The 21048-nt window shown below is 39.6% G+C and overlaps 1 protein-coding gene across 9 annotated transcripts in view; it reads right to left on the bottom strand.

Annotated features, from left to right (window-relative positions):
• The window catches only part of Eif4g3 (eukaryotic translation initiation factor 4 gamma 3), a 239339-nt gene that overhangs the window by 91237 nt on the left and 127054 nt on the right, over window positions 1–21048 (bottom strand). For all 9 annotated transcript variants that reach the window (XM_042688417.1, XM_042688416.1, XM_042688413.1 and 6 more), the window contains 3 exons: window positions 10536–10624; window positions 3056–3311; window positions 893–1026 (listed from right to left, as the gene is read on the bottom strand). In XM_042688417.1, the coding sequence (XP_042544351.1) occupies window positions 893–1026; window positions 3056–3311; window positions 10536–10624 (479 nt within the window). The remainder of the gene's footprint in view (window positions 1–892; window positions 1027–3055; window positions 3312–10535; window positions 10625–21048) is intronic.

Below are 21048 nucleotides of genomic sequence, written 5' to 3' on the forward strand. Positions count from 1 at the left end.
CTTAGATATATTCACAGAAATACGAAAGCCTGCTGCTATGGGAATTTAACAAAAGTAAGATTAGCATAAGCAGCTGCTGCTTACAGCCACTAGATACAAGTGTCTCATTCTATGACAGTCAATAAGGAATATAGTTCATCTCCAAAAATACTGTTGGATGGGGACAAAAACTTCCTGAGCATGCTTCAGGCCTTGAGTCCAATACTCATCAATGCCCAAAACAAAACAACTTCAAACATAAATCACCAGTAGTGCAACACCTTTGATTTACATTTATATGTCTACTTACTATGTAAGCGGATGTATCTGACTTCCTTTTAATTAATAAACACTTGGATTAATTTTCTGTGTAGCCACATGTAGAGGGTTAGAGGTGTGGCTAAAGTAGTACTGTGTCAGCCAAGCAAGCAAAATAAATAAGTGAGTATAAGGCATTAAGTTCAAACTCTAGATTTAAAAAATTCTATGTATAAGCAGAAAGGATGTCTACCTACATTGCGTAAGATTGGGGACTTAGTCAGTGGAAATAACTGTTAGTAAAAATGTGTGATGAACCTTATTTGACTTATGACTTCCAGTTATTTAATCTGCCATATACTTGCTCAGGTTTCTGACCTGTCACCAATGCTACTATATTCAATGATGAAACTTTAGCTGAGTGAGGAAAGATTTCTATCAATTTGGCTATCTCCAAACAAACACAATTTTTATTAAGATTAAAGCAAACAACCAGTAAGTATAGTAATGTATGCAATGTATGGAAAAACTTATAAATTCAACATTGTTTTGGGAAAATCTGATGTTTGAATATTACATATTTTTATTTAAATGTCATCTAGTCTACTAGTTTCTAAGAATTCTTCATATTTCATATATTTGCACTGCAGCTTACCTTATCAAGAACCACATCACTGATGGGAGGCAGGCCTTCAGGTTTTTGTATACAGGCTGGCATAAACTGAAAGTCTAGTAGAAACTCTCTGTCATACTGCTTCTTGCCTTCATTATCAGTAGGCTTCCAGGATTCTAAAGGGAGGGATATAAGCAGACAGTTTTTCATACAAACCAGACTCCAAAGTCTGCTGTGTCTTGTAATGAATAAACACACCCGAAAAATCAGAAGCAACACTAATCTATACATGAACAATTTTTGGGAGGTAGGCAGGCACTCTACCATTTGAGTTAACTATCAAGTCCCTTTCTGAACTGTTATTTTCTGAGTTAGATTCTTCTTTAATGCCTGAGGTCCAATCCTTCCACTGTGTTGCACAGCACCACTGAGGATCAACAGTGCTAGGCACTTCGCACAGCCAGTATACTTTCACAACAGGATAACAGTCACATGCCACTGCACCAATAATTGAGACCAGGTTTCACAAATCCTTTGTTGCCTTAGTTGGCCTGTAACCTCAAACCCTCTGGATCTTCACCTCCGCAAGTAGCTAGGATTATAGCTTTGAGCCATCACAACTAGCTCATGTAAAGACTATTTTTTTATTTTTTATTTATTTTTTTTTGGGGGGGGGGGGTCTGGTCGTGGGGCCGCCTGGGCACTGTCCCTCAGCTCTTCAGCTCAAGGCTAGCGCTCTACCACTTGAGCCACAGCGCCACTTCCGGCTTTTTTCAAAACTTTTTGCTTATGTGGTGCTGAGGAATCGAATCCAGGGCCTCATGCATGCAGGCAAGCACTCTACCACTGAGCCACCTTCCCAGCCCTCTGTGAGACTCTTATCTCCAATAAACTAAAAAAAGCTGTATATGGCACTTGGTTCAAATGGTAGAGTGCTCACTTTGAGCAAAAGAAGCTCAGGAACAATGTCCAGGCCCAGAGTTCTAGCCCCAGGAACAGCAAACAAACAAACAAACAAACATTTTAAACATTGCAATATAATCTCAATTTTCTAACAAAGGATTGGTAGTGGCTACAAGTACTTGGTGATTTTGTATGAGTTTACATTTACAAAAGTGATTTCAAAATACTGGGTTCTATTACTTTGAACATCACTCTTTTTATTTTATTTATTTTTAATTAATTAATTAATTTATTTATTTATTTTTGGGTCTTGGGGCTTGAACCTGGGTCTGGGCGCTGTCCCTGAGAGCTTCAGCTCAAGGCTAGTGCTCTACCACTTGAGCTACAGCGTCACCTCTGGTTTTCTGGTGGCTTATTGGAGACAGGAGTCTCACGGTCTCTCCTGCCCGGGCTGGCTTTGAACCACGATCCTCAGATCTCAGCCTCCTGAGTAACTAGGATTACATAAGTGAGCTACCAGCACCTGGCTTTCATTTTATTTTTTTGTTGGTGTGGGGCTTGAACTCAAGGCCTAGGCTGTCTCTGAGGTCTTTTTGCTCAAGGCTAGTGTTCTACCACTTTGAGCCATATTTCAGGCTTTCAATAATCCAGTCATACTGCTTGGCTGATTTACAGAGAAAATTCTTTAGTAATTCCTGTCACCAAACCGAACTTTCAGAAAAGAGCATCTCAGGGAACACGGTCATATCTACACTATCTCTTTGAATTCAAATGGATGAAATTAAATTTCTCTTACTGAATTCTAATACCCTAGCACTGTTGGCCTCTCTTTGGCAGCTGCTCTTCCAATGCTAGTAAAAGTCCTGGAGGGGCTGGGAAGTTGGCTCAGTGGTAGAGCGCTTGCCTCGCATGCATGAGGCCCTGGGTTCGATTCCTCAGCACCACATAAGCAAAAAGAAAAAGGCCGGAAGTGGGGCTGTGGCTCAAGTGGTAGGGCACTAGCCTTGAGCTGAAGAGTTGAGGGACAGTGCTCAGGCCCAGAGTTCAGGCCCCATGACCAGACCAAAAAAATAAATAAATAAAAAAATAAAAGTCCTGGAATGCCTGCATCAGATACCAATTTCTGTCCATGAAGATTTGCTAGACACTGATGTTCATCTCTGCACACCACAAATATTATCATGTGATGAATCTCTTCCTTCTATCCCCTACCTCTATGAGAAGGCACTATTTCTTTAGGATTATAATAACAGAGGGAAGGGAAAAGGGAAGAGGCACTCAGGAAGACAGGGATAAACTTACCTGGCTTAAATGGGAATGTGACCCCATCGGCAGAGCCTGGATTATTATCAACAGAGCTTGGATTAGCATCTATTCCTTCACCCTCAGAAACATTCTCAGCACCATTACGTACAGGCTCAGATTCTTCTCCATTTTCTTCCATAGCTTTCACTCTTTTTAGATCAGAGGGGTCTCTCTCAAGATGAAACCCTTGGCTCATTTTATCTTGTTCAGATTCAAGTGCTCTGTCAATTGAAAGCTCCTCTTCTGCTTTAGGCTAAAGCGTAAGTGAACACAGATGTTATTTCTTTTTTCAAGTGTAAATATACGTGAAGACCTATACTTACCCCCTCAAAAACATAAGAAAATGTGCCACTCAAGATAAGAATGCCCGTGTGCTCAGTATACAATATTAGAATGATGAGTTTTTAAAAAAACACTTTACTCATTTCCCCACATGGGGTAAGGCATACAATTCAAATAGCTACTGAAATGCTTGAACATGTGACTAATGAATCTAAAATGTACCAAAGATTAGAATAGAAAGAACTGTTAATCCTTGGAACTTAATGAACATGAAAGAGTTCTAGTCAGAAATCTAAAACAAGCACTCCTCTTGCCACTAAACTCAGCACATATAAAAAGAAACACTAGAGAGTATATTTTAGAGCTGTACTTTGGAAAGAAACAAGATCTTGGGGTAACTAAAGATCTAAGTTCTCTAAAGACAAACACTTCTCATATTACAAGGAGGCTTATTAGTTAAAGTCAGCACATAAGCACACAACATTCATCTATCTATGACAGGACTGGGGCTTGAACAGCCTGGGTGCTGTCTCTGAGCTTTTGTGCTCTTGGGTGGCACTCTGTCACTTCAGTTACACCTCCATTTCCAGCTCTTTGTTGGTTAACTGGAGATGAGTTGTATTGACTCTCCTTCCCAGATGCGTTGAACTCTGATCCTCATATCTCAGCCTCCTTAGTACGTAGGATTACAGACGTAAGCCATTGGTGCTCAAGTACTCAATGTATTTATTTCACTTTAAAAAAAAATTTTGGTGCTGATCCTGGGACATGAAATCAGAGCCTGGGCACTGTCGCTGAGCTTTTGTGCTCAAGGCTAGTGCTCTACCACTTGAATCATAGCTTCACTTGGTAGTTAATTATAGTCTCACAATCTGGTTTTGAATCACAACCCTCATATCACAGTTTCCTCAGTAGCTAGGACTATAGGCATGAGCCACATTGCCCAGTTCAAATATATTTTTAGAAGAAAGGAAGAATTGAATTTATACCTTAGATTGTTTCTGATTAGGTATCTCAGTGTTAGTATCAAAGAAGATAGCTTTCTAAGGGCCTCGTGAGAGATCACAATTCTGTCCAGTAAAGTTTACCATGAAATTTAGGTCTCTCTTTTTTCATCACGAAGGTGGGGACTATGATAACAATACTCTGGAACAAGAACTTAGAGGAAAAAGGATCCAATTGTTAACTTCATACTAGAAGTAGTAAAAATTAGGGTTTGCTTAGCACAGCATTGTGTGAAAGGGCATCCTATATGCCAGGAAGTACTTTACCTTACTTATAAAATTATGCTGACGAAGTGAGTGACATGGACTGGGAAGTTGGCTCAGTGGTAGAGTGCTTGCCTCGCATGCATAAGGCCCTGGGTTCCATTCCTCAGCACCACATAAGCAGAAAACAGCCAGAAATGGCACTGTGACTGAAGTGGTAGGGAGCTAGCCTTAAGCTGAAGAGCTGAGAGGCAGTGCCCAGGCCCAGAATTTAGCCCCCATGACCGACAAAGAAAAAAGAAAAAGAAAAAGAAAGAAGAAATGAATGACAAATTCTTTATTACACAGGAGATAATTTTGTAAATCTAATTACAGAGAAAAGATACTAATAAAAATATTGAGCAGAAACTCATTTTTATTTTTGGTAGTACTGGAGTTCAACGTGATGATCTTAGACTTCCTAAGCATGTGCTCTTAAAGTACTGATTATGCCTCCGGCCCTGATTTTTTTTTGGTAGTTCTTTTTCAGATAGGTCTTCACACTAAGTTCAGCTTTTAGTTGAACAGAGATTTTACAGAATTATTTTGCTCGTGCTGTTTGAAGTCTTGATTCTACAAGGAAAGTCAAAATTCCTGCAAACACACACATACAAACACATGCAAACACATCCCTACCCAGAGAAGAGAAAGTATCCTGAATATCAGCAGGCTGAAGCAGGACTGACCCTGTCATTCAGATGCTGTCTCAAACAAAATTAAACACAGACATAATCTAACAAAGTATTTGGAAATGATTTCTTTGTTTGGAAATGATTTCTTTGTTCTGAAATGCTTTTAGAAGAAAGTATCTTTTAAACATGGAGAAAGACAGATTTATTGATAATGAATCATAAATAAGAATATCACAGTCTAAGAAATGGCAGCTCAGTCACTCATGTCTATAATCCCAACTACTTGGGCGGCAGAGACATGAGAGAATCACAAATTGTAGGGATCCTATTCTTTCCCTCCCCCACCCCCACTCTTTTGCCTGTCCTGGAACTTCAACTCAGGGCCTGAGTGCTGTCCTTGAGCCTTTTTGTGCTCACAGGTAGTGCTCTACCACTTGAGTCACAGTGTTACTCCTGTTTTGTCTGAGTAGTTTATTGGAGGTAAGAGTCTCACTAACTTTTCTGCCCAGGCTGATTTTGAACTGTGATCCTCAAATCTTAGCTTCCTGAGTAGCTAGGACTATAGGCGTGAGCCAGAAGTACCCAAAAGGATTAGCTGGGCATCGGTGGCTCATGCCTGTAATCCTAGCTACTAAAGAGACTGAGATCTGAGGATCGTGGTTCAAAGCCAGCCCAGGCAGAAAAGTTCCTGTAGGAGACTTATCTCCAACTAACCACTCAAAAACTAGAAGTAGCATTGTGGCTCAAGTGGTAAAGTGCTAGCCTTGGCCACAAAGAGGCTTAGGGACAGTGCCCACACCCTTAGTTCAAATCACACGATCTACCCCGAAAAGGGGGAGGGGAGGGGAATTGTTTCTCCAGGCCAAGCCAGGCAGAAAAAGTTTATATACCTAATCTCAACAAAGATCTAGATGAGGTGCTGTGTACTAACTGTATCCAGGAACCATCTAAGACTCTATCCCTTTTTTTTTTTTTGGGTCCGGTCGTGGGTCCTGAACTCTGGGCCTGGGCGCTGTCCCTCAGCTCTTCAGCTCAAGGCTAGCGCTCTACCACTTGAGCCACAGCGCCACTTCCGGCTTTTTTCTTTTTGCTTATGTGGTGCTGAGGAATCGAACCCAGGGCCTCAGGCATGCAAGGCAAGCGCTCTACCACTGAGCCAACTTCCCAGCCCCTAAGACCCTATCCTTAAAATAACATCTCACATACACACACAGGCAGGCACACACGCGTGCGCGCACACACACACATCTAGAGGTGTCTCTGAGGTAAGGGCATCTGTCTGGAAAGTATGAATCCGAGTTAAAACTCCAACAAAAACCAAATAAACATCTGATAGGTATGATGGTGCCTGCCTATAAGACAAAGAGAGAGCTACAGTTCAGAAGTTCCAAGTCAGTTGGGGCGAAATAAAAGTGAAACTCAACCTCAAAAACAAAATGTAAGTGTCAGGCCAAGTGCCAGCAGTTCATGCCTGTAATTCTAGCTATTTAGGAGGCTGAGATTTGAGGACTGATGTTTAAAGGTAGCCTCGACTCATCAATTAATCACCAGAAGGCCAGAAGTGGAGCTGTGACTAAAAGGATGGGAGAATTCTGGCCTCGAGCAATAAACCTCAGGGATACCACCAGACCCTAAGTTCAAGCCTCAAGATTCACATGTGCATGCACACACCCACACACACACATACAAGCTTAGTAACAGTGCCCAGACTCCCTCTCTCCCTGAGTTCAAGACCCATAATTGGCAAGAAAATTAAAAGAAAACCCTAACCCAGGTATGATAGCAAATGCCTATAATCCTTGCTACTTGGAAAGCAAAGGTGATTTTCTCAGCAGTCCTGTGCTTAGAACTCAGAGCCTCACATTTGCTTAAACAGGCATTGTACCATGAGCTTCCATACTCTCAACCCTTAACACAGTAAGTTTTCAAGTATAAGAAAAACATTCTGACAACTATGGATGTAATGATTGATGAAATGTCTAAAAGTTTCTAAATAAAATTAAAATGCTTAAACAGTGATATTCACTGAAAATCTTTCGTCATATTGGCTGTAATTAAAAAGATAAAATATTTGTAATGATGTAACAACAGCAACAATAACAAAAGCCCTCAAAACGAGTTGACTATATTTTATGTCCACGCCCACACGCATGTATGCCAGCACTAGGGCTTGAACTCAGGGCTTTGGCACTGCCCTTTAGTGTTTTTGCTCAAGGCTCGTATTCTACCACTTAAGGCACAGTTCTACTTCTAGCTTTTGGTGGTTAATTGGATATGAGTCTCCCTGACTTTCCTGCCCAGGTTGGATTCAAACTGAGATCCTCAGATCTCAGCTTCTTGAATACCTAGGATTACAGGCATGAGCCACTAACACTTGGAAGGCTACATTTTTTTTTTTAAAGGCTGAAAAATGTAAGAAAGGGCGTATACCTCATCAGTGGCAATGAGGCATCTAATATTTAATAAGCTACTCTAAAAATTATATTAGGAACTGTACAAGATTAGATTTTCTGAAGAAAAATGAACAAATACTTATTAAATTTTATTTGTAAACTAGAAGATTAGGAAACAAAAGTGACTTCTCTTGTTAGCCAGAAGGTCAAGAAATGACTTAACTTCTCATGTTTAGAGAACAATAAGCTAAAACAATTATAGAAAACTGATTTATGGGCCACTTTTTTTTGGGGGGGGTGGGGGGTCTGGTCGTGGGGCCTGAACTCTGGGCCTGGGCGCTGTCCCTCAGCTCTTCAGCTCAAGGCTAGTGCGCTACCACTTGCGCCATAGCACCACTTCTGGCTTTTTTTTTCTGCTTATGTGGTGCTGAGGAATCGAACTCAGGGCCTCATGCATGCAAGGCAAGCGCTCTACCACTGAGCCACCTTCCCAGCCCTTATGGGCCACTTCTGACCTATGACTTTTTTGTAAAGCATGCAAGATAAAAATGGTTATTTTAATATAATGTTTTCATATATACAAATTCAAATTCCAGTATCCACCAACTAAATTTTAGTGGAATATAACCATAATTCACTCACTTATACACGGACTGCTTTGGGGCTAAAGCAGCAGAATTGAAGAGTTAACAACAGGTCTAAATATTTACCATTCACACTTCATGGGAAAAGTTTGTTGTTTTAGGAAATCATATCAAATTACTCTGATATCAATCTAGGCAAAAGGATAGGATGAATATTTGAAGGTAGGAAGTTCTATTCCACCCAGTTAATAATAGCTTTATAGCTCTTATGAAATGTAGCCATAGATCAAAGGAATAGGAAACACAAAGGAAGAAAAAAACTCCTCTTTGAATCTAAAGAGAAACTAGTTTAGGAAGCTTATAGGCATACCAGAAATATATGTGATTCCCATGTCTCTAGAAAGTATTTTATTCTCTGTAGGAGCAGCATTTTCTGGTTAAGCTGCAAGAATACAGCAACTACTTGTATCTCTACTAACAGTGCCAAATCTTACCCTGATACCCACAATGAAATCATATCAATGCAACTTTTTAGTGGTTGCTATGGGGTTAACTGTGACATCAACAGAGCATCATATTAAGGTAATGGTGGCACAAGGGAAATAGCTGTTAGCTGTTAGCTGCAGCAAAGTATTTTCAATAGATGGAAAAAAAAAATCTTATGATGTAAATTCACTTAAAGTTACCTTAGATAATTTATATATCTTAAATGTAATCATTTAAATATTATCATTTTTATCTTCAGGAAAAGTTATTTTAGTAAAGTAGATTATAAAAACAGCTTGAGGTCAGGCATGGTGGTCCTTTTTGTAATCCCAGAACTCAGGAGGCTAAGGCAGGAGGATATCATCCAAGCCAGCCTAGTCTATATAATAAGGCCCTGCCTCAAATCAACAACAACAAAAAAGCAAAAAACCAAAACCCCAAACAAAAACAGAACAGCTTAAAAATCAAGATGTGATGGTGCACACCTGTAATCCCAGCACCTTCAGAGGCCAAGGCAGAAAGATCCCAAGTTCAAAGCCAGGCAAGTTACACCACAAAACACAGGACCAACAAAATAAAACAAAAAGCAAAAGAATAGCTTAAAGATAAACTTCCATATGTAACCCAAAGGACATGGAGATCACAAACTATGGAATGATTATGGTAACTTTTAGGACCAGATTCCTTCTTCCTTCCACATCATTCCTTCTTCCTTCCACATCATTTCTTGAAGTTGGCTATTTTTTAACCTACAGTAAAATTTGGTAAGGCTTATTTAAAGATAGACAAATGACATGAAGAAGTTTTATTACTGGATGCAGGGAAGAAACATGGCAGCTTCTAGATCTTCCTCTATTGTACTGGTATACTTTACCAACACTGCAAATGAGTATTTTTTAAAAAATGTTTTGTTTGCCAGATTAGTCTTTCTAATTAGGTTAATACAAAGAAATTTGGGCTGGGAAGGTGGCTCAGTGGTAGAGTGCTTGCCTTGCATGCATGAGGCCCTGGGTTGGATTCCTCAGCAATACATAAGAAAAAAGAAAAAAGCTGGAAGTGGCGCTGTGGCTCAAGTGGTAGAGCGCTAGCCTTGAGCTGAAGAGCTGAGGGACAGCGCCCAGGCTCAGAGTTCAGGCCCCACGACCGGACCTCCCCCCCTCCAAAACAAAAAAAATACAAAGAAATTTTCAATTAGGAAAAGGGGAAGAGTAAAAATTTGGCCTTCTGGTCAGGCAGATATTAGGGATTAAATCCAGGACTTCATACCTAATAGTATTTGGTCACCTGAACCATTAGCTCATTTAAAAATTATTTATTGAGTGGCACTGGGGTTTGGTTTGGACTCAGGCCTTGTGCTTAACCATTCCACTACTGATACTACAGCCTACCCCTCTTAAAGATTCAGTAATTTCTCAGATGGATCCCTTCCACCCCACTTGGCCTGGACCACAATCCTACTTACACTTACCGAGTAAGTAGGATATGGAATAATAGGCATATGTTAGTTACCATGCCCAACCCACTGGCAAAGATGGAGGACTCATTAGCTTTTGTTGGGGCTGGCCTCAAACTGTAATCCTCCTGATCTTCACTTCCTGAGTAGCTGGTGTGACAGGCCTGAGCCATGGTGCCTAGGCCCAAAAGGTTGCCATTTAGAAGATGGATTTTTGAATTCAATGAAACTAAGCATGCTATTAAAAATCTTTTAAAAACTCTGTAGTACAAAGAAAATTAGCTTCAAACTTAGATATATCAAGTTTTGCTGGAAAAATACTATCTTTTAAATACTATATATAAACATGCCATATGAAAAGATAATCGACAGTGAGCTAAAGATACTTGCTGCTACTTACCTCCAATTCTGCCTCCAACACCTCTTCAGTGGTTCGGTTATGGTCTTTTGGTTTCTTCCACATCTTTGGTGCATTAGTAACTGTTTGCACTGAAATATAAGATGAGACCTGTTAGTTACTACTGCACAATCATGATGGGAATTATTGGGCTTAAGTGATATTTATATTCAGCATAATAAAAGGAAATTAATCTTTATATAGAAGAGAGTTGGATCATCAAGTGAACAAGTGTGGAGATGTAGCCCAGAGATTTCGATGACACAATGTCTTAGACATAAATTCAAAAGCTTTGGCTCCTCTTACATGAGGACGGGGCACATCTGGTTTATAATTCTGGTGGGACTGGGCATCACTAATCTGAAAATCCAAAATCCAAACTCTAAAGCATTCAGATTTTTTGATTAAGACTGTTTGATCAGCATACTGGGTACAAATATTTTGGAATTAGAAATACTTCCAGTCCCAAGTACTTCAGATCAGAGATATTCAAACTGGCTTGTGAGCCAATTCAAAACTTGGGTCTACTTCTATTAACTATGTGGCCTTAAACAATTTGCACTTCTCATGCCCCTGCATAATTCAACAATCAAATTTAGACAGTGAAGATTCTTGTAGATTGTAAGAAAACATTATGTTCAGAATTTAGTTATTTAAAATTTTTCTAGATAACAAAGTGGCACCTCAAGTCAAGTTTCACTGGATTCAGGAGGCTCATTTCCTTTAAAATAAATGCCATCAGGTCTAAGTTTTTTCACAGTGGTGGTAGAGCTGGAAAAATAGGTACTATGTACTGGATTATTCTAAGTAACTACAGATAAAGATTGAATTTACAAAGATCTTTCATTCTCCCCCAACCCATCTCTCTCTAGGGTTGTTATGCCAGGATACAAACCTAAGGCCTTAGGCATTCCAGCAAGAGCTCTACCAGTGACTAACATTTCCAAAAGAATTTTAAAAATTCATCCAGCCTATGAAACATAATAATTTACTTAACATGTATATATAAAACTATAGTAAGTAGAAAATATTATACAGATAGAACATACTAAGTAGCGTGGGATGAACAAGGAAAATGAGACATTTAACAACAGTACAGCAACAAGAGTAACAACAACAACAAAAAAAAAATAAACTGTAAATCTTCATGACATACCTCAAACCAAATTTTCTTTACTCTTTCCCTCAGAAATCAGAATGAAGAGGAACTATTAGATCAGCTGTTATTCTTCCTTTCTGGCTGATCCAAGGCAAACCACTGAATCCAAGTATGGAAACAGTAGTTGTTTTTTAGTACAGAGTATAGAGATCTAATGCCAAATGACAGTGTACTATGCAAGCTACTGTCGTAGTACTACTGATCAGGAGATGCAGTAAAATTTGGGTTAACAGCAAGCAGTGCTGGGGGTAGGCAAGATGTAGGGGAAAGGTCTGTGGAGGGAGAGTGAGGTAGAAAGAAAGAGAGGAAACAAGGGTGGGGAAGAGAGGAAGAAGACTCCATGATTTATAGGGCAAAATAAAACTGAGGTCGCTAGAATTAAACTTAAGAGACAGTCATCAATTTGTTCTTTCCTTTATAATCAATTGCACTCAATTTTCTTGACTGAACAAACAATAGCAATTCTGTGAAATATTATTAGTAACACTAATACTAGGTAGGACTGTAACCCAGGATCTCACATTTGCTAGAAAACCACTTAGCTACACTGGCTGCCCAAACAGATCCTACTAGCATTCCCAAAGAAAAGACAGTGTATCCATCTTATCTTTCATTAAAGCATCATGTACAATTTACAATCTTTGTGTAGCAGTCCTAAAATCCAGACCTTAAGAGAGGCTAAAAGAAGCCTTGTCCCATGAGAATTTTAGTTTTTTTAAAATTTTTTTTTTTGCCAATATCACAGCATGAACTCTGGGCCCATCTGTGATTTCACTTAGCTTTTTCCATTTATGGCTCAATGTGCTTTACTAACTTCCTAGGTATTTCTCAATCCATTCAAACTGAGAAGACAGAACATTATAATCAAGTCTGACAGAAGTCAGAAATGTTGCCTACTAAGTAGGATAGCAGACATTACTCCTATGGTTGGCAAAAATGTCTCCTCATGTAAATGAGTTAGTCTTTTTTTCTAACCATAAACAAAAGACTGTGGACTCCCCAGCACCACACATAAAAGATATATCCAAGCCAGGTGGGTCTCAGTGGCTCACACCGGTAACATTAGTTACTTAGAAGACTGAGATCTATGGATTATAGCTCAAAGCCAGCCTGGGCAGGAAAGTCTGTGAGACACTTATTTCCTTAAGCTGAGACTCAAGTGACAAAGCACTATCCTTGAGCACAAAAGACCAGGGACAGTGCTCAGGCCCTGAGTTCAAGCCCCAGGACACACACACACACAAACACACACACACACACACACACACACACACACAAACACAGACACACACACGCGCGCACACACACATACACACACACGCACACACTCCAATGAATAACTGTTACGCAGCACAGAAAACAAAGCACTATCCTTGAGCACAAAAGACCAGGGACAGTGCTCAGGCCCTGAGTTCAAGCCTCAGGACCAACCAACATACACACATGCGCGCACACACACAACATATATCCAATGAACAACTGCTACGCAGCACAGAAAGCAAGCCACAAAAAAAATCCTGTTTCATCTTTGATAATAACATGTACACAGGATTATTTTCCTTCTAGTATTTAAAAATTACAGTCATATACTTATTGTACTTTTGTTTTATAAGAGAACAACACTTTAAGCCCTACAGTTTAGTAGGAGCTAAACTAATTCTGCCAAAACCTCTAGCTACATGTCCAGTCTGAAAATTTTTGTTCCAGCTGCTTAGAATTCATTATAATTATGAAAAAAGGTAATTTCAAAGCAAGTTATAAAAGGTACAATTAAAGTTTAAAATATAACACATTGAAGAACCATAAAAGAGCAAAAGGTGCATGGTTTTAGAGCCAGGCACTAGTGACTAACGCCTGTAATCCTAGCTACTCAGGAGGCTGAGATCTGAGGACCACAGTTCAAAGCCAGTGCAGGCAGGAAAGACTGTGAGACTCTTATTTCCAATATACCACCAGAAAACCGGCAATGGCACTCAAGTGGTAGAGCCCTAGCCTTGGGCTGAAGAGCTGAGGGACAGCACCCAGGCCCACAGTTCAAGCCCTATTTGCAACCCCCCCCCCACACACACAAAGTATGTGGTTCTAAAAACTAATTTTAAGCCAGGCCCTGGTGACTCATGCCTGTAATCCTAGCTACTCAGGAGGCTGAGATCTGAGGATCATGGTTCAAAGCCAGCCTGGGCAAGGAAAGTCTGCAAGATTCTTATCTCCAATTAATAACCAGAAAACCAAAAGTGGCACTGTGGCTCTGGTGGTACAGAGCTAGCCTTGAGCTGAAGACCTGAGGGACAGTGCCCAGGCTCAGGGTTCAGGGCCCACAACCGACAAAAAAAAAAAAAAAAAAAAAAAGCAAAAGAAGTTTTTTATCTGCATTGTTAACTCAGGACCCTGATTTAAGAAACTAATTTTCATTTAAGAAAAAACTATTAATTAATACATAGGTATCAAAACTGAGGAGAATTTAGGGTAAATTAATTTGGTAAAAACATTAACAGAGGACAAGATGGTTGTATTAAGAATACATATGGAGGGGTGTGGAGGTGCACAGAGGAACTCAGAAAGCTAGGAGGCTGGAGCAAGAGGATCTGATGTTCAGAGCCAACTGGGGGGCTGGGAAGGTGGCTCAGTGGTACAGTGTTTGCCTTGCATGCATGAGGCCCTGGGTTCAATTCCTTAGCACCACATAAGCAGAAAAAGCTGGAAGTGGCGCTGTGGCTCAAGTGGTAGAGCACTAGCCTTGAGCTGAAGAGCTGAGGGACAGCACCCAGGCCCAGAGTTCAGGCCCCACAAAAAAAAAAAGCCAACTGGGGCTACATAGTGAGACCATGTCTCAAAACACCAAATAATAACCTAAAATACTAAAATAAAAATAAAAGAGAACATGGACTATTATCTGCTTGGCTCTATAAAAAAGATTTCTTTTAGTCTGTAGTGTCATTAGTTGGTTACCTGTGGTTTATACTGCAAGTTTGTTAATATTTATTCAACAATAAAACAGGTACTTTTTGGTTTTGTTTTGCTTTTCTATGTTCCAAGACTACTTTTAGGGTTGAAAGGAGATTTAAAATTTTCTTCTTACAATCTGATAACAAGAATGAGAAGGCAATGGGGCCCTAGAGCACTAGCCTTGAGCCAAAAAAAGCAGCATCAGAGCCCAGGCCCTGAGTTCAAGCCCTATCCCTCCCCACCAAAAAAACAAACAAACAAAAAAAAAGAATGAGAGATGTGAAAGAGTCTGAATTGAGCAGAAAAGGCCAAAGGTATGTGATTAGATAAAAGCCAGGTGTAAGACTCTGATTATAAGTCTCCCATCTAGCTCTCCATTATTTTGGAATATAAGAACCACTTCCTAGATTGAGGACTTGAGATCAATGTGTCAAAACTCCAAATCTCTCCTGTACAGAGGCAATACAAACTGAGACTGAATGTTTATTAAGATAACACACATCACTATTGGGGGGGGGGGGGGCCAAGGGGGAGGCACAAGTAGATTGTCACAAGATTGTACAAAGAATAGAATGGAATGTTCCAACAATGGAACCTTTAGAGAGTTCCTACCTCTTCATATCTGGTTTCAAACCTTACTCATTCATTCCTGACATTTTTCACATTTTTCTTTTACTTCTTCCTTTCCGACATTTCTGATTCTTTACGTTAGCACTAAATGATTCTATCATATTCAGTATCTCTGTCCTTCAACCTAGTGATAGACTAAAATCTATTCTGTATGTTCCCCTACCCATCTTTATTTCTTTCAGAAATTCTCATGGGAATCTAGAAGATGTCATGATTTATCTAAGAAACTGGTGAAATACATGGAACAGGTGAGAAAACACGAAGTGTTTTAGTGAAGATGTACTGGCAAAAAATTTTGATAACATAATGTGTTTGTGCTTGGGGACTGCTCTTTGGCATATATGTAGACTTGATAATTACATTTTCCATTACAGATTAAAAACAGGCTGTGTACTCTGTGACTGCTTCCTAATAAGTTTAGATAGTGTGAGATGGTCTTTCTCATGCCCTAGCATTGGAAAAAGAAAATTATAATAAAACAAAGTCTACCCTTAAATTCTGTCAAAAATAGACATTTATAAGACAATTTAACTTTTTTTTTACCTCATTTTAATATTCAAACACTGTCAGAGCCTACTCTAATTACATTGATATTCAGTAACAACTTTTCAGTTGCATATGTATTTTTCTTACAACTTTCTTGTTCTGCTATTTAAAAAATTTACTATCCTATAGTTATTTCCTTTCTTGTACTTCCTTTGACTTTAATTTGATCTTCTTGCAATAGTTTCTTTAGGGAAAGCAACGGTAAACAATACATTAACATGTTTCTCTTCTAAACTAGGCAGTGGCTTAAACTTCTATTTAAACACTGTCATAGCCAGGCACCAGGGGCTTGAACCTGTAATTCTAGCTACTCAGGAGGCTGAGATCTGAGGACTGTGGTTCTCCAGAGGGAAAGTCAGCAAGACTCAATCTCCCAAAACCCAGAAGTGATGTTGTGGCTAGCCTCAAGCACAAAAGCTCAAGGACAGTGCCCAAGCCCTGAGTTCAAGCCCCAGAACTGGAACCCATTAGCAATGTTGCTAGGCAGAAGAACAGATCACTAAAATGTCGTCTTAACGCCTTGTTCCTATGAATATGTAGCCTAACATAACATCCAATGTGACAAAATTAAGCATCTTGAAATAGATTATTAACTTGTATTGAGTAGACCCTATGTAATTAGGAGGATAATTTTAACTGAAAGTGAGAATCAGAGGGAGACTGTAGAGGGTATGTTGCTGGCTTTGGAGAAGGAGGAAGAGGTACCAAGCAGGAACATGAGTAGCCTCCTAAGGAGGGAAAAGGCAAGGGCCAGATTCTCCCACAGACCTTTTAAAGGAAACAAAGTCTTCCCTATACTTCAACTATAGCCTAGAAAAACTCAATTTAGGGGCTAGGAAGGTGGCTCAGTGGTAGAGCGCTTGCCTTGCATGCATGAGGCCCTGGGTTCGATTCCTCAGCACCACATAAGCAAAAAGAAAAAGAAAAAAAAAAAGAAAAACTCAATTTAGATATCTGGTTTCCAAATATCAGATAATAAATTTATGTTGATTTAAACTATTAAATTCATTGTGATTTATCACAGCAACAGTAACTATGAAAAATATCTACAAAATTGTTCTATGTTTGGGTTTCATTTTCTTTGGTGTACTTCCTATAACTTCTCCTTTGAATTTTTCTTTGACCCTTGACTTACATAGAAGTACGTGATACTAGCCGGGCGCTGGTGGCTCACGCCTGTAATCCTAGCTACTCAGGAGGCTGAGATCTGAGGATTGCGGTTCAAAGCCAGCCCAGGCAGGAGAGACTGTGAGACTCCTATCTCCAATAAACCACCAGAAAACCGGAAGTGGCGCTGTAGCTCAAGAGGTAGAGTGCTCACCTTGAGCTGAAGAGCTGAAGGACAGCGCCCAGGCCCAGAGTTCAAGCCCCACGACCGACCAAAAAAAAAAAAAAAAAAGAAGAAGTACGTGATACTATGTTATTTAATTTCCAAGTTTTTGTTTTTTTTTTTTTGGGGGGGGGGGGTGTGAAAAAAAACCAAAGTTTTTTTTCATTAAGTTCCATGTAAATTGCATTTTGTGGCTAGAGAACATACCTGCTTCATTCACTTAAATCTTTTTAAATTATCAAGTCTTGTATTATAAAACAATGTAGTCAATTTTGGTAAATATATCATACATTTTTAAAAGAATGTAAATGATCAGTCTCAGTGTTTACAGAGTCAACTAATTGAAGCTACTGATTATGCTTTGATATTCCTAGGTTTTGGTTTATGGATTTTTGTAAGTTGTGTGCTTTCTGATTATGTGAATTCCTTTCTCTACTTCTGCATACACGAGTAGGACAGAAGCAGTATTAATGACTTTAGGATTTTGTCCATTTTTCTATGTCACTTAGGAGTCAGCATCAATTTGTTTTCATTAAGAGTTATGTGTAGGGGCTGGGAATGTGGCTTAGTAGTAGAGTGTTTGCCGACATACATGAAGCCTTGGGTTTGATCACACGGTACATAAAGAGAAAAAGCCAGAAGTGATGCTGTGGCTCAAATAGTAGAGTACTAGCTTTGAACATAGAGAGGCTTAGGGACAGTATCCAGGCCCTGAGTTCAAGCCTCAGGACTGGCAAAAAAAAAAAGAGTTATGTAATATCACCCATTTATGACCAAATGCCATCAAGTATTTAAGAAGCAGAATCCATTCCTAACTTAGAAAGAGGTCTGCATTACCCAGATACCAAATATATGGTAATTACTCTAATCCTACAAAATAATGTTTTTCATGAATTTAGATGCAAAAATAAAAAAAAAAAACTAAAAAAAAATCCCATAATATTTTAGAAACTAAAATTCATTAATATATAAACTTAAAATACTAAAGTCAAAAAGTTACTAGGCAGGGCATTGGTGGTTCACGCCTGTAATCCTAGCTGATCAGGAGGCTGAGATCTGAGGATCACAGTTCAAAGCCAGCCTGTGCAAGAAAGTCCATGAGACTATTATCTCCAATTAACCACCAGAAAATTAGAAGTGGTACAGTGGCTCAAGTGGTAAAATACTCACCTTGAGCTGAAGAACTTAAGCACAGTGCCCAGGCCCAGAGGTCAAGCCCCATGACCAACAACAACAACAACAAAATTACTTAGCTGGATGCCAGTGACTCAGGCTTATCCTAGCTACTTATGGGGCTGAGATCTAAGGAGCCAAGTCAACCAGAAGACAAAATCCAAGATACTTATGTCTAATTAACCAGTAAAAAGCTGGAAGTAGAAGTATGGCTCAAGTGAGAGAACCCCAGGGCCTTGTGTGGAAAAGCTAAGCAAGAATTTAAGGCCCTGAGTTCATGCCCCAGTATCAGGGGAGAAAAAAGATAAAATAGGGCATTTAGTTGACAATAAGTTTTTGACTAAATGTATGTAGTTCAGTAAGGGTATCTTTTGTGTTAAAACACATTTAAAGCAAAATAGTTTAATGCCCATAGTATGTCTTTTTTTCAGACAATGTATACTAAGCAGGAAAATTCCTGTAAGCTTCCAAATATGCATTCAATAACAAAATTTAACATTGTAGTGGTTCTTCTGTGTGTGTGTGTGTGTGTGTGTGTGTGTGTGTGTGTGTGTGTGTGCGTGCGCGTGCACTCACACTCACACATGCACATATGTGCTGGGACCGGGACTTAAACTCATTGCCTGGACACTATCACTTAGCTTTTTCCGCTTAAAGCTATCATCACTGCTCCCCTTAAGCCACAGTTCCACTTCCTGTTTTGTGGTTAATTGGAGCTAAAAAAGACTCTATACACTTTCCTGCCAAGGCTGGTTTCAAATTACAATCCTAAGATCTCAGTTTCCCGAACAGCTAGGATTAAAAAAGTGTGTGCCACTGGCACCCAGCTCTTTATAATTTTTGTTTTTGTGTTTGTTTTTTTTTTGGGTCTAGTCGTGGGGCCTGAACTCTGGGCCTAGGTGCTGTCCCTTAGCTCTAGCTCAAGGCTAGCGCTCTACCACTTGAGCCACAGTGCCACTTCTGGCTTTTTTTCTTTTTTCTTATGTGGTGCTGAGGAATCGAACCCAGGGCCTCAGGCATGCAAGGCAAGTGCTCTACCACTGAGCCACCTTCCCAGCCCCTATAATTTTTGTTAAACAAATAGAAAACGTACTAACAGGCCATTATTATAGCACAGGTCTATAGAAAAGGCAAATATATAAAGACCAAAGTGAAATTTACCTGGTGCCAAACTTTGCATTTAAGGGACTAGAACTGGACAGTCCAAGCAGCTCTAGCTGCCTGTTCACTGCCCACTGAGGCACACCAAGGCTCACATGGTACACATCTGTAACACAGACTGGCCACCAGCTTTCAAATTAGACAGAATATGAGCTGTTGACTCCACTGTCATACATGCTTAAGCTGGAAAAATGTTGCTAAATCCAAGTTTTTGTATCGCAGTCCAGTTCATGGTATTTCCAGGTGAGGAGATAATGCTTTGGGTAAGTGTTCAGACTAAATTTTCCAGCTTTGCTAGGTCATTGGTTTTGCTCCAGAAGGGGATGGAAAAAAGAAGAAAATGTGTGTCTGCTTTTGCTGTACTCCTCACGCTTCAACAGGTCTGGTATATTTGCCTAACAATTTGCTTATATTTTTATTTCCCATTCCCTCTTGTGTAACATCAGTAAGATTATGTCCTTCCATGGGTATTCTTCTCTTTTCATTTTCTTTATTTCACTATTTCTTCTCCAAAGCCATGGTGTTTATCTCTGTTCTCTTCTCTAAGAGTAGCAAAAGATGATGACAATTTTACCCTAATAGCCTTATTCACCAATGTACTCAAAATTATTTGTAGAATGTGATACTAATACAAACTCAACTCACAAGTCCCATACTACACATTTCTATAAAGCCATTAAGACCTTCTCCCCATTTGAGCACAGCTCCAGTGGCTAATACCTGTTATCCTGACAGTTCAAAGCTGGAAAGGAAAAATCTGTGAGATTCTTACCTCCAATTTACCACCAAAAAACAGTAAGTGGAGCTGTGTCTCAAGTGGTAGAGCATTAGAACTTGAGCAAAAAAGCTAAGGGACAATATCCAGGCCCTGAGTTCAAAATACTGTTGAACTGGCGTGCGCACGCGCGCGCGCACGCACGCACGCACGCACACACACACACACACACACACAGATTAAAATTATGACAGTTATGGAATCAAGTTTTATATATTGAGTTTCTGGCCAAGTTCTGAATGCTACCTCATAAATAATGATTACTATTTTGATTCTTTTGCATTAAGAATAGTATATGGTATCTCAACTTACACATAAGAATTCTGGCTCAGAAAAAAAAAAAAAAAGAATTCTGGCTCAGGTCTGTAATCCTAGCTTCTCATGAGGCTGAGATCTGAGGATCTCGGTTCAAAGCCAGTCCAGGCAGAAAAGTCCCCATGAGACTCGTATTTTCAATTAAACCCTCAAAAACCAGAAGTGGGTCTGTGACTCAAAGTGATAAAGCTCTAGCCCTGAGCAAAAGAGCTTAGGGACGGCGCCCAGGCCCTGAATTCAAGCCCATGACGGAGAAAAAAAAAAAAAAAGAATTCTAGAATGAAGAGAAATCTGAGAATGACACATGTTGCTGTCCCTTATTAGTTCTTCAGGATGAATATACGACTTTGAACTCCTGTCACTGCCTGTTTCTCCAGTAGTTAATTTATGTGACTACTACATTCATCTCTAATATAAAAACTCAGTAAGAATTATTTTAAAGCCAGATGCTGATGGCTCACACTTGTAATCCTAACTACTC

Source organism: Dipodomys spectabilis, unplaced genomic scaffold (genome assembly GCF_019054845.1).
Source record: "Dipodomys spectabilis isolate Male_0828 unplaced genomic scaffold, ASM1905484v1 ptg000118l, whole genome shotgun sequence".
NCBI lineage: Eukaryota > Metazoa > Chordata > Mammalia > Rodentia > Heteromyidae > Dipodomys > Dipodomys spectabilis.